Source organism: Alexandromys fortis, unplaced genomic scaffold, assembly GCF_014885135.2.
Source record: "Alexandromys fortis isolate MF-2015 unplaced genomic scaffold, M_Fortis_MF-2015_v1.1 scaffold_134, whole genome shotgun sequence".
Taxonomy (NCBI): domain Eukaryota; kingdom Metazoa; phylum Chordata; class Mammalia; order Rodentia; family Cricetidae; genus Alexandromys; species Alexandromys fortis.
Genome location: NW_026068007.1, coordinates 4,554,136 through 4,568,828, shown reverse-complemented (window position 1 = coordinate 4,568,828; position 14,693 = coordinate 4,554,136). Strand labels below are relative to the sequence as shown.

At 45.0% G+C, this 14,693-nt stretch overlaps 1 protein-coding gene across 1 annotated transcript in view; it reads left to right on the top strand.

Annotated features, from left to right (window-relative positions):
- The window catches only part of LOC126513301 (UL16-binding protein 2-like), a 10,741-nt gene extending 662 nt beyond the window's left edge, over positions 1-10,079 (top strand). Inside the window, exons 2-6 of the mRNA XM_050161600.1 lie at positions 155-291; positions 4,252-4,366; positions 7,455-7,688; positions 7,937-8,209; positions 8,857-10,079. Of these exons, the coding sequence (XP_050017557.1) occupies positions 4,303-4,366; positions 7,455-7,688; positions 7,937-8,209; positions 8,857-9,164 (879 nt within the window). The 5' untranslated portion in view covers positions 155-291; positions 4,252-4,302 and the 3' untranslated portion in view covers positions 9,165-10,079. The remainder of the gene's footprint in view (positions 1-154; positions 292-4,251; positions 4,367-7,454; positions 7,689-7,936; positions 8,210-8,856) is intronic.
- Positions 10,080-14,693: the final 4,614 nt, after the last annotated feature.

Sequence of the window (14,693 nt, the reverse complement as noted above, 5' to 3'; positions counted from 1 at the left end):
GGGGGGAGTTCTGTGGTCCCGTGATCGCTGCCCACTGCGCTAAAGTGAGTGAAGTTGACCCGCCCAGCGACTTGATCTGCATCCGGCCCGGGAGAGGCAGAGGTGTCTGTCCCTCAAAGAAAGTTGACCCGCCCAACTGATTGCTCTGTGCCAGGCCGGTGCGAGGCAGAGGTCTGTCTATCCATTCTGTACGCGCCAGCGCTCCGTGATAGCCCGGGTAAGAGATCGAGTCACACTGCCGGGTCGCGTGGGTCAGGGCTCTTGCCCCACCCTTCCACGAAGGATACGAAGGTAAAGGTCGCTTTGGTTTTCCTTCTCTGTCCTGCAGCCACTGCCCAGCTTCCTTTTTCTTCTCTTTCCCCGCTGATTTATTTTCTTTTTTGGGGGTGGGGGGAGCGCAAAAAAACGGAGTCCCTTTCCTTATGCAACTTCCTCTGGCGTCCTTTGCAAAGCCCTTCTCCCCATCCCTAAATCCCCCTTCCCCCCTCCCGCCATCAGCATCCCTTGGCCAGCTCCTTTACCACCTCCAGAAACAAGCATTTGGGATCACCCAAAGTGCCCAGGAACAAAAATAGATTTAAAAAAAAAGTTGTTCTAAGTTAAGGGAAACAGAGCTGAGAAAAGAACGTACGTGTGTGTGTGTGTGTGTGTGTGTGTGTGTGTGTTGAATTCTAATTTTGGTTTTCGTAGATAGTTGGTTGTGATATCTTTATTGGTGTGGGGATCCCTGGAGGCTTTGTACTGGCTACCTCGATCGCGTGCATTTTTGCGCAAAAAAACACTGATTCCAGTAGAGAGCATGTCTCTAGAAAGTTTCAGGTGTAGCAAAGCCTGCAAAGCTGGCCGAGGGGTCCATCTAGCGGTTGGTTACAGGCATCTTAAGTTCGCAAGGCAGAGAGCAAAGTTTGGACTTTACTTGTAGGTACCTAGTCCCTTTAGACTTGGAAGTAATTGGAGGAGTCCAGTTAGCAGCTGGATGTGGGAACCAGTGCTGATCAGAAATAGTTTTGTGAATCCGAGAACAATTAAGTGGGAGTTTTCAGTCGCTGTGATTTCCACTCTTTCTTGTTTACATTAAAAAATAAATCCTTTTATTCTGAGATTTGAGATTGGGACACTTCAGATAAAGAAATATGTTTTATAATTACCATAGTCTGCATATTTCACCGTTTACTCCCCTATAAGGACTCATAGCAGGTAGCTTAATTTGGAACGTTAAGGAGAAATGAAACAAAACATGTGCTTAAAATTTTGCAAAAAGTGAAAAAACAAAGAAAAACTTTTACATTTGCTTTTTCTATGAGCGGATCATTTTGTTCATTGATCCATATAATTTCAGGCTAACATGTTATTCACTATGCATATATATTCATAAAATAAATATTCCCATTGTAAGAATGTAATTTTGACTCACTGAATAAGAAGTTATTTCAGGGATACTTTGAATAATTTATGATTTAAACATGTTTCAAATGAGTTGCGTACCTATTTCCCAGAGTGTATACTGTAAAGGATTTTGAATTTTAAAAATGAAAACCAGAGCAATGAAGGTTGTATCAAACCACCCTTGTATCTTCCGCCTGTCTGCCATACATACAATGAGAGAGACAGGGTCACCTATGTAGCCCAGGCTGGTGTTGAACTTACATCCTCCTGCCTCAGTATCCCTAGTGCTTGGGTAGCAGTACTCTTATTTACAATGAGGATTTTATTGTGTGAACTTAGAACAAATCACCCTCCCACCCAGGAAGGTGATCTATCACCTCCTCCATCAGCTGGCATTGCACGCCCCTACCTGAGAACACACCCTAGGAAATCCACCTACTCTCACCCAGAGAACCTAAAGTAGGGGATACTGAGCAAAGTTGAAATCACATAGGATGCTGCCAGTTGTGCTAAGGGGCATAAGGAGACCTCTGCTCTGGTCTCTCAGGCCATCCTATGCTATCTCCTAGGGAGATAGTAGCAGATAATGGTGTTCATTTCAACAGGCATTGCTTAGCTTTTATTTAAAGATACATAGTATTGACAACTCCCTACCTGGCTCCACATCAAACACTCTATCCCAGCTTCAGTTTGAAAGCAGCTCATAGATTTGGGGACAACAGGAGACCACATTTGGCCTCTGTACTCATCTTCTATTCCCAGATTAGGTAGCATCCTGTATCCCAGTAGTGGCACCCATTCCCCTGAGCACTCTCTGCAAGTGATGCCAAAGCTGTGTGCTAAACAACCAGGAATGGTCCTGTGCTGCCTGTGCCTCCTGGGTCAGCGGGGATGATATGGGGAGTTCCTGGTGTTTGTGCCCATTGTGCCCTGCAGTCCAGGAAATGAGGATGCTCCTGAGTCAGAGATGCTTGCTGAGCGAACCCCATTAACTTCGTCTAGAATAAGATTTCCACAACCAGCTGGGGAAAGTAGATTTCTGGGAGGCATGGTTCTTATGTGACAGTGGTGGACAGATGTGTGGCCTGATGTGACAGCTGTGGACAGATGCATGGGCTGCTGTGACAGTGGAGGACAGATGCATGGGCTGATGTGACAGTGGTGGACAGATGTGGGAAATAATTTCTAAGTCACCAACAAGGAACTCCTAAGGGAAAAGACACCTCTTGGAAAATGGCTCCAGAATGAATTCAAGGACATTTCAGCTACAGATCTGGGGAGAACTAGGGTTTCTGGGACTCGCTGGCCAGAACCATAGTCCACTCAGAGAGCTGTGGCCTGTGAAAGACACTGTGTCCTAAAGCAAGGGGGCTGGAACCTGCGGATCCACACTGATGTAATCTTTATCTTATAAATATACACATGCACGCGCGCGCGCACACACACACACACACAATTAATCTGCAAAAACACATTTTTAAAAGAGTAAGAGCAGATTCACAAATTTTTCATCAATGACTTGGACTTTTCACATGCAAAATCTTCCTCTAAAACAGAAAGTAAAAGGTTTGTTCATTTTTGCCTCATGGGTTATGAGTGTTTTGTGTGTGTGTGTGTGTGTGTGTGTGTGTGTGTGTGTGTACCATATACAGAGTCTGCATCAGTACAAGAAGCTTGCATAGACCCTCCCAGAACAGCAGTTACAGGTTGTGAACTGCCAGGCCCGGTAGCACAGGCCTTTAGCCTTTAATCCCAGCACTCCAGAGGCAGAGGCAGGCAATATCTGAGTTCAAGGTAGGCCTGATCATAGAGTGAGATGCAAGGCAGCCAGGGATATACAAAGAAATCTGGCCTCTAAAAAAATGGAACAAAACAAATGAAAGGTTGTGAGCTTTTATGCGAATGCTGGGAACCCAGTCTCAGTCTTCCAAAAGAGCAGCTAGTACTCGTAACTCTGACTCATCTCTCCAGCAAGAGAAGCTACTTTTAATTGGAAGAAGTTTTTTTGTTTGTTTGTTTGCAGAACTTTCCTAAATGTCTTAGGTTCACAGAGTTAAGGGAAAAAGAAGACAAGATAGCATTGTCTTCAATAGGGAGAGGGTAAAAGGAAGGAAATGGAGGTGAGGGTGTGACTTAAAAAGAGCTGGGGGCGGCGCACAGTGGCAAGCCAGGGGACAGCAGAAACACTGAGGGTGCAGGAGGGGTCGTAAGAAAGGGCCTGAAGGGGCAAATGAGTCTGGGGTGGAGGAGAAACTTGAGAACGAGGGAGTGGAAGAGAGCAGGCTGGAGTCTGAGAGATTCAGGGTGTGTGGAGCTGCAGGAGAGGCAGGGGCACTGCTAGAACAAGGACTCTGAGGCTCCTGCTTTGGCAAGGACTGGAACTTCCAGGGAGGCACTGGGTGTGAAGTGGGCATGGACATCTCACAGGGCAGGCACTTTCCTCTGTAATTTCCTCAGACTCTGTCTGCCCTCTGCGCAGATACCACCAGCAGGTGCGGACTGAATTCATTCTGTATCTTCCTGATGCTTGTGCCCACTGTCCCTGAGGCGCAGAGCTGTGGGTGAGAGGAAGGGACCACGGGGTGTGGGCGTGTGAGAGCCCAGGACAACAGTGTCCTCCCCTCTTAGTTCACAGGGAACCTTCCACGCCACAGGGACCGCGGTAGGCAGGGAGGGAGAATCAGAGCCCCGGGGCCCAGGAGGGACCCCAAAGAGTTGTAGGAAAAGATGGGAACCAGGAACCGACTGGAGCATGGGGAAGCCTGAATTCATCACCCCAGTGCTCAGGACTTTCGCGAATCCCTGTACAGAGTGCTCTGCGAAGCTGTACTGAGGACCCCCTAATCTCTCCAAATCTCTCCACAGTTTCAGTCACACCTGTCAAGCCTGTCAGTAGCCGGCTCTCAGGAAGGAACCATGGCAAAGGCTGCAGCCACCCTTTTGGTTCTACTAAGTTGCCAGTGGCCAACGGTTCAGGCTGGTGAGTTCCCAGGGTCTACATGGAGGGACTTTGCAGCATGGGGGACTGACTAAATTAGGAAGTTCATTTTACTCCTGGTTATCAGAGAGCTCCTGGGCTCCTCCTAGTCTTCACAGGGCAGCCACTGGGCACCCTGGCCTACCCCACCCAGAAGTCAGAGGACTGAAGAGATTAGGGCGGAGTTATGGAGGAAGAGCGGGGCAGGGGGTACAAGAATGAAGAGAGCTAGGTGGCAGAAGGAGATATCTGGTGGCCTCCTCGGCACCACGGGAGATGGGGGGTCTGTAGAAAACCTAAAACTCAGTCACCAGGACTCGACTGCTGGGCACAGTTGAAAACCCCTTCAGAAGGTGGTCTCAGACAGCTCTCCTGACCTAAGGCAGTTTAGGATCTCAAAACAGCCTTCTGGGGGATTCCTCACAAGCCCTCCACCATTCTGGGCTTCTTTGTCCTTGAACTTTCCTTCCCACCTTTCCAAGACATTTCTCCAGCAGATGACAGTAGACACTTCTAGGGACAAGATATTCACAGCCACACACATTCTTACTTTTTTTCTTTTTCTTCTTCATTCCTTTTCTTGTGGTTGTTTTGTTTTAAACAGGATTTCCCAGTAGGGCCCACACTATGGAATCTGCATGGATCCCTTCTCTAACTCAGTCTTTCAAATGCTGGGATAACAGCTTTCTGTCACCAGGATCAGATCAATTCCCAAATGATACTTAAACCACCTCAGCCTGCTCAGTCCCCTTCCCTGCCCATCTAGAATTCCTAACTTTCCCTTCCATAAAGTGCCTTGTTTCCATAAAGGAATTGCCGTGTTTCCCACTCAGCAGTGGGTTCTGTGATGCCTATGACTTCTAGGTCATCTAGAAATGAGAAGAGGAGGTCCTGGGTTTAGCATCGCTTGATCTCTCCTTTGCTGGCAAGTGGATTTCCTGGATCTCATGACCATAGAGGACACTCCTTGTAGCCTGAGGTGCTTGCTGAGGGGGAGGTGGCAGCTTACTTGAGAGCTGACCTCAGTCTGCCTCTAGATGAGGGACGATTTCCACAACCCTCTGGGAACAGGGCATTCACGGTCGCTTCCAGGGGTTCCCATCTGAGTCACAGGGCAGTTACAAAGATACAGGAAAAACCACTGCACATGCTGTGTAGCTGAGTGGTCCCTCCTTGTTGGGACCTGATCTGTCCTCTTAAGAAGACAGTCTGATTGTTTTTGAGGCTGTTTAGCTATAAATATTTTTGATATATTATTTTATGTGAAAAAGATCTTGACTGCATTATGTATGCATACAATGTGTGTGCTTGGAAACCAAAACACCATACAATCTCCTAAAACAGAATTTACAAGCAGCTGTGAGCTACCATGTAGTGACTGGGAATGAACCTGGATCTTCTGCAAGAACAGAAAGTGCCCTTAACTGCTGTGCCATCTCTCTAGCCTCAGTGGTTCAGCTTTAAACAGTGGACACCGGAGCCCTGGGTCGTCCACTTTCTGACTCCTGTTCATTTCTTTGCCTTTAGTTATTAAAATGCAGTCACATACAGGTGGCTAAGCATCTATCTTATTTAGGATTTATGTGTTCTGGTAGTCATGACGCCCTTAAGAAGTTAGGCTTCAAGGTGGGTGGTCTCCCTTACTCATCTATGGACCACTGTCCTTGATGGTCCTGCCTCCTGACTACCCCACCTGATGGCATCTTTTCTGTACCATATTTTCTGGGACTCAGGAATACAGTTTCCTAACCCCACCCCAGCCTTGGGTCATCATCACCATCTCTGAGTTTCCAGCAATGCTGGTGCCCTTCTCTCTGGTCCTTCTCACTGTGCTTCTCAGCAGGGATGCTCCAGCATCCACAGACAGCATGGACTCTGCACACTTCCCCTGGAAATGTTTGCTGTTCCATCCACCCTGGCACATGCACTTCTCTGAGATTGTTGATCCCCACTCTTCTACTGCCAGATTCAACCAGCCTAGATTTTCTGTGTCTTACAGTGTGAGCATGGTGATCCTTTAACCAGGTCCAGGAAGCCATCCCTGGAGCACTGCAGTATGTCCAGGGGATCTGACATGTGTTGTTCTGGCTTCATTTCTATTACTGTGATAAAATACTCCCCCAGGGTAGAAGAAAAGATGGCAGAAGAGGCAGAGAGGAGTGGGAAGAGGAAGCTGGTCAAAGGAGACAGGAAAGGATGTCCCCAAACCTGCAGCAGTCCACCTCATAGCAGAAGTCTTAGAGAGAGAGGAGGGAAAGAGGGATTTTTAAAATATCACTTTGCATTTTTCTAGTGTAATGATATTGCAAACTTGTTAAACATTCCTACAAAATAATGTTTATTTCAGGTCTACACACACACACAAAGGAGAATATATGTGTGTATGCCTCACTAGGTTTTGCCTACTGGTTTGTGCCGTCTGCTGAACAGAACAGTTGTAGTATACTGTATCTTCTGTTGCCATTAGTAAAAGTCTGGGAGACCAAGGGCCACAAGTGTGCTGGGAAACAACTGTCTGAGGAAGAGGAGAGAGTTTGGGGCTTGGAGCAGGTCACAGAGATCTCTTCTTGAGAATGAGTTAGGGGTGTGGTCTAACAAGGGGGAATCTGGCCTCTGATGCCCAACATCGCTGTGTGAAGTGGCCCAGTGGGTACACGCACGAGTACTGTACTCACAGGTGACAACTCCTCTTCCCATGCCAATTCACAGCAAAACTCCAGGAGGCTTTTCCTGAATTCCCAGGCTCCATATTGAATTTACCACATGTTCTATGATGCCTCCTTTCCCTTTGTGTTCAGTAGATTTTCAGTCCCAAGAACAGATACTATCTGGCATATTTTATTCCTCAGCACTTGATTAAAGTCACTAAAAATACTTGTGAGATAAAACCCTCTGGTGACACTGTGTGCATTGAGGGTCCTACCACCCTCAGACAATCAAGGAAATGAGATCCAGAAGCTGGTGGACATCTGGAGCAGAGGTTTCTCCTCCTGCTCTTTTGCCCTTCAGAAGGATTCTGGGTGTCACACAACCGGGGTTCCTATGGCTTCCTGTTCCCACTTTCTACCTCTCCTGCATGTTTCTCTCACAGAACCACACATTCTTAGCGTCAGCTTCACTGTGAAGACTCGTTCCATACGTATTATGGAATTAACACAGTGCTCAGTGGATGGAGTGCCTTTCCATTCCGATGATAAGAATGACACAAGAAAGGAGGGAAATGTTCCTAAGGAATGTGCAGATTTGTTCCCAAAACTAACAGACATTGAAGAAGAGTTTAGGAGCCAGCTACATACCATGGAACAAGAGGGAGACCTGACCACGGGTAAGTATAGGACAAGATGCAAAGAAATCAGATACAGGAAGGGCAGAGCCCATGTGGGAAAGGGGCTGTGGTTGTATGTGCATGAAAGAGCTGATCAGGGTGGAGGTACCTGGTACCCATTGGGTAAGAAATAACAAGCTGGGCAGGAAAGAATACAGTTCCCTGAAGCATGTGGAGAAAGCCTTGACCTTGGAGGGGGTGATGGTTCTGTAAAGGATAGAAGGTGATGGTTTGTGTGTCTTTTGCAGGTGATCACAGCTTGCAGGTCACAGTGGTATGTCTATATGAAAAAGGAAAACCCATATATGGCTACTGGAATTTCACTCTTGATGGACAACTTTTTTTTGGCTTTAATTGCCTTGATTCAAAGAACAAAAAATGTACACTGACTCCCAATAAAACCCCAGGTATAGACAAATGGCAGAATAACACCAATCTACTACGACATCTAGAAACATTCATCAGAGGAGATTCTCGTCGCTGCTTCCTGGTAATCTTACCACAATTGAAGAAAATGGCAAGTAAGTAGATACATGGATTATCACAAGGAAACCTCCATGTGGTGGGGAAGACATGAGAGTTATCTTGAAAATCTGATGATTTCCCTATGTGGATGCCAGCATATGTTCCTAATGGAAGATCTGGTAGACTGAGTGAGTGAGTTCTTGTTAGTCTTCCTACCTGGGAAGCCAGAGGTGACCACGAGGACTTCTCTTCCCATCTCACCTCCCAGCATTTCTCATTCCCTACTAACCAATGGCCCAGGCACTGCATGGCCTGCTAATGAGCCCGAGGTCTGCATGCATCACTGAACCTCCAGTCTTTCCTTCCTCACTTGTAGCTGCCCTTCCACCAACTCCACATCACTTTGAAAGGATTTATTATCTTTCTCTGGCACAATTAAACAGCAGCAATTGCCCTGATATCCAGAACGTAGTAACCACAGTTAATATGCCCTGTGTTTGATAGTTTCAGAGACATTTGTTTTCTTTGTTAATAACATAAACTCTGCAAGGACATCGTCCACACATCTCTACTCCTCTTTCTACTCAGGAGTTATAAACAGTTATTACACATGAGCCCCTCGGGCTGCCTGGGGAGAGAAGGCCTGGGGATTTGTTTTCAGCTTTATCCAGAATTTTCCTGACTTTTTTTTTTTTTTTTTTAGGATCAACGTCAAGGACCCCAGATATTGGAATTGTTACATCTCCCTCCCAGCTTCCATCTACCATGAACACCTCCCAGCTCCTATCTACCGAGCAGCCCCCCAGTAAGGGAGGATCTAGCGTCACAGAAGGAGGCACCCCCATTGTCATCATCATCCTCCGCATCATCCTGGCTGTCATTATTAGCATTTCCATTTGCATTGCCATTTGCATTTGCATTTACAAGTGTGTGAAGAGGAAATCTTGTACCCAAGGAAGTAAGGAGCAGACTGGGGTCTCACTCTGGTTCTTGGTAGGGTTAGTCTGCTGAGCACATGGAACAGGTGTCCCACTGGGTATTGGGGATGTGAATTCCAGTCTTCATGCTTCCATAGCAAGGGCCTTACCCACTGGGCCATCCTTCCAGCCCCAACACTGACATTTTGACAATCCAGTTGCCAGTTCAATATACTATGTTCCGCTCAGACATTAGAAACCGAACGAAAGCAGCTCCCGAGTGCCTCACTTGCATGTGCCACCACCATGACACTTGCCATGTACTCACTGCAGAGACATTGGTCAAGTTATTTTCACACAATCAATTAGGACGCCCCATCTTACTCATTCTGTCTCTCTTGTCTCCCTACAACACACAGTTGAGTCGCTGCTGCTGACATTTTTATTTAAAAGGACAGTGAGTTAGGAATGTATTCATAGTGGTTTAGTGGGATTTGTCTCTGTGATCAAAATCTCTTGTAGACAGTCGGTACTGACGTGCAGGAACCACAAGCTGACTGTGCTGACTCACTAAATACCACGACACAAGAACACCTTGAAGACACATGTGGATTAGCATGGAGAGTAGTACATGCCAGGCACCTGCCCAGCAGAGAGGATGCAATGAGATGTAACTGTAGACAGAAATGGAAACTACTGCCCCCAGATCAGAATCACAACCCCAAGAGGTTATACAGTTTCCAGCTACCACTCATTTCCATATAAGGAAAGACTTATCATCTGAAGAGTCATTGGCCCAGTCATTGTGGTGTCTCCATGGCTGTGAAAAGTTAAACACTACAGGAGGTGAGGTACAGGCAGGCCATTGGCACCTGGTGAGGCCCATTCAACTTAGACTGAGGAAGTGGCCCACATAGGTGCATGAAATCCTCTCCCAGTATGCGTCCTGGGCATTGCATTTGCTCTAGTAAAGTTCCTGTGCTTTGAATCTATTCACGTCACAGCAAAGGAACAAGATTTGTGGAGTCAGTTCTTCCATCTCTACTTGCTGTCCCAGAGATTCAGCTCAGGTTACCATGTTTGTACCATCAGCTCTTTAGCCACAGGGCTGTCTCACTGCCCTAGGACAAGGAGTGGCCGCAAGTTGTGGTGTGCTCTGGCACAGCACAGTGACCATAGGGACACTGCTCGACAGTTCTGTTCAGTAGGAAAATGTGCAGGCAGAGTGTAATAGAGACACTTATCAACTAGTTTATCTATTTTGTTCTCAACATTTCAAGTTCAGTTTTCTTTACGTAAGAACATGGACTTGTGAGTAGCAGGAGTGAGGCCTGAGAGGACACATATAAAAACTTTTCATAATGTAAACTAATGCAAACTTGGAATTGTCTGATGGAGTCGTTTAAAGACCTACAAGACTATTCCTTGCTCTGATGTTTGCATTGTAATATCATTGTTTAGGCAAAATGCTATTAGTGCAACTTATATTTAATGTCTGCTATAGTGTCTGATCAACACAGGGGCATTTAGCTAGAATCCCAGAGCTTGGCAAGCAAATGCAGGAGGATCAGGAATAAAAGGCCATCTTTGATTGTGTAGAGAGTTTGAGCCAAGCTACAGGAGGAGATCCGATCTCAAAGTAAGAAAACAGAAGATGAGGAACTATTATTATCATTCATTATCACCATCATCATCATTATCATTGCATGGATCCCGATAAAAAGTTTATTGGATAATAGCACCAAATAGAATACTCTGGGCATTAGTGGCTATAGGTTTATGATAGTCTTTAAGACAAAAACAGAATAGACAAAGATTATTTAAGAGGTGGCACAGCAGTACATACTTAGAATTCCAACACTCAGGAGGCTGAGGCAAAAGGATCACCAAGTTCAAGGCAGCCTGGACTGCAGGTGAGATCATGACAAAGCAAACAGTCAATCAAAGCAAAACAAAAAAAACCTAATCTCGTTTGATCAATGTACTATGCTAGACTTTAGTGCACATGGATCTACGATGCTAATATTTGTGTCCTTTAGAACTGAAATGACCTGTTTACTAAAGCAAAGTGAAGCTCATTCTCAGCACTGTCGTGGTTAGATTTTGCCATATGCAGTCTAGAGCGAGCACAGAGAAGTGTGGTGAAGATGGGCAAGACTCCGATTTTCATTTATTATTTCAAAATATTTCCTATAAGAATGCTTAGTGTAAAAGATTTATACCTAATATCTGTAAATACAAAGTTCTGTGTTTTATTTTGCTTTTTTATGAGCAGGTGTAATTATCTCATGACCATTTTTATTTATTTTCTACTCTAGGGAATATGGGCTACAAATTATGCATCCCAGACTCCTGCATTTTTGGAAATTGCAGGGTTCAGCACACGCCAAGTGCAGTGGGTGAGCCTTGCCCTGAGGAAAGCATCTGCATGACCGTGATGTCTCCTCTGGAAGGTCAGTATTGAAGATAAAATTTCATGAACTGTGAACTCGGGTGTGGTTGCACACACTTGTCAGCACAGGACTTGAGAAGCTGAGGTAAGTAAGAGCCTGCGGTACACAGGAAGTTCCAAGCAAGCTCGGGCAACAAATAAAACCTAGTCTCAAATGAACCAAAAAAGGCCCGGAGAACCAGAAATGCCGGTTACTGACTGACCTTTTACTTGCTTTAGTTTTATTCAGTCTCTTTTTAAATATATTTCAAAATGTCATTTTCATTTGAAGGACAAAATGGCAGAAAGGTTTGAAATAAATACATCCAAAAGAAAAAGAAAAAAAAAATCCCTGGAAGCTGAGCTGCACAGTCTGTGAAGCAGGGAGAAGTGTCCTCCTGAGATGAAGTAGAGTAGGATGCAGATGTGCAGGAGCCCACTGTAACTGACACCCCCTTTTTCATCACTAGGTGATTCTCCACACCGCTCCTCAGCTTCCTCATCTTAGTCTGATCCGCAGTCGTTGTCAACAGCTGCCTCTTGGACTTCTCAGGAACAATCCCCATCTCTCTACATCACAGCCAGAAAAGAAAACCCGATGATGTTGGGAATCCATGCCATGTCACTTCTGACCAAGCGTGTTGTGAAATATTAAAGTTGACCATCTCCATGTCTCACTTTATTAAGTGGGAACGTGTCATTGTCACCAGCGAGTCCATATCTTCTTTGTCCTGTTCTCTTTCTCATTCTTAGGCTACGACCTTGGGGAGATAGGGCTGTGTCCTGCTCTAGGTTACTCCTTACTGTATAAAATGGTGGCTTTCTGATGGGGTCTTGCCCATGGCGGCTCCATTTTACAAGCAACAGGTTGATGCCTGGGCATCTCCTGTGCACATAGACATGCTTTCCGTCCAGCGCCACCCATGAAGAAAAGTCAGATAAATACCCTATTCCTAAAAGTGAAAATATCACTGATAAACACATCATAATCAATTAGACACTTGAGAATGAGGGCATATCATAACCATATCTGCTCTGGATAGTTTTATGTCAACTTGATACAAGCTAAAGTTATCTGAAAGGAGGCAGCTTCAATTAAGAAAATGTCTCTATATGATCCAGCTGTAGGACATTTTTTAATTATGATGGCAGAGGGTCCAGCCCAGCCCAGTCTAATGTGGGTGGTCCCACCCCTGGGCTGGTGGTCATGTGCTCTACAAGAAAGCAATGGAGCAAGTCAGTAAGCAGCACCCTTCCATGGCCTGTGCTTAGATTTCTGCCTTCGGGTCCTGCTCTGTTTGAATTTTGGTTCTAGTTTCCTTCAGTGTTGGACTACAGTGTGAATGTGTAAACCAAATAAACTCTTTTTAGTCATGGTGTTTCACCACAGCAAGAGAAACTCGAAATAAGACAACATCTGAAAAATCAGACCTGATAAAAAATTTAAATATCCCAAACTGAAGAAAGAACAACATCCTCACCTGGACCCAAAAGAAGAAAACACCTGTAACAGGCTTTTATTTGGTGGGGGGCACCAACCAGCCCCCAAATCATGACACAGAAACTTGTTAGCTATGAATGCTTGGCCTTGTCCTGTTCTCACTTCTACCTAGTTCTTACAATTTAAATTAACTTGTTTCTCTGTATCTATGTTTGGCCTAGGAGCTTTTAACCTTTCTTTCCGTGTGTCTTACTTTCCTGCTGTCTCCATTTCTGGCTAGTTGGCGGCTGCCTGTCTTCTGACCGCGGTGAGTCCTTCTCTTTCTCCCTCCTCTCCCCATCTCTGAACCACATTTCTCCTCCTAGTTATTCTGTCTGCCCAACAGCCCTGTCTAGCCCTCCTCTGCCTAGCTACTGGCCATTCAGCCTTTGTTAGACTAATCAGGTGCCTTTAGGCCAGCAAGGTGAAACAGCAACACATCTTTACATAATTAAACCAATGCAGCATAAACAAATGTAACACATCTTCACATAGTTATTCTTCGACATAAACAAATGTAACACATCTTCACATAGTTAAGGTAACATTCTGCAACATAAGCAAATGTAACACACCTTCACATAATGTAATGCATCTTGACATAGTTGAAATACTATTCCACAACACAACCCAACACAACAATGCTGATACCCACCACCCTCACCACAGACTCCCATGCTGTATCAAGAGACAAACAAGGAGAGAACTGATTGTCCCCTGTGCTTCAGCTCAATGCTATCACATGCTTCTGTTCCTACCCATGTAGTCCAGTCATCCTGACTCTGTCTCTCCCCTCCCCCCCATCCCATGGTCATGACTTTACCCCCTGCAGCTCCACTCAACCCTGAACCTGGCTAAGCCCTGTTAGTCTGCAGCTCTCCAGCTGGCTCCTTAATATCTTATCTGGACAACTGCATCTGAACCAATCTCTACCTCAGTGCTGAGTGAAGCTTCTGTGTGTGGATTCCTTAATCCTTCTATGACCTTCCTTAACACATATCACATACAAGTACATACATGATACATATATCTTCTTCTGATATTCCCTAACATACACACATCACATATATGCAAGTGTGCATGTGCACACACGCACACATGCACATATATACTGTCTGATATGTAATATAAGATCTGAGAGTAAAATTAGTAAATGATATTGGAATAAAAGAACTCATATTTGCCAGTGACCACTTATCAGAAATAATTGAAACTCCTTGGCAAATTTTAGCCAAAGAAACTGATATAAGATTGTGAATTTATTATTATTCAATAAATACTGATATTGTAGAAAGATACAAACATCTATTCATTCACCTACATTTCTGACAGCATATTCATGGCAAGGTTGTGTTTGTTTTAGAAAAAAATCATATGAGAAAGCAGGCCTTTAGCAAAGTAATCTGAAATCTGAAATACTCAATGTTTTGTCAATCAAGTTAAACAACTTGGTGATATAAATAAAATTCATCAACCGTGCCAGAGACTCGAGAACAGATACTAAGCTTGCTCTGTTGACCCAAGGCCTACCAAATACCACAGTGTAACATTTCACTGTTCAGGTGACACCTGACCCCTGAGCTAAAATGAGAGAAGCCTCCAATCCAGGTAGATGAAGAGTCAGAGGTAAAAGGGCACATGGCCTCATCTGTGAGAAGACCCAACTCATAAGGTTTGTTTAGGTAAATTAAGTGAAAATTAAAGCAGAACAG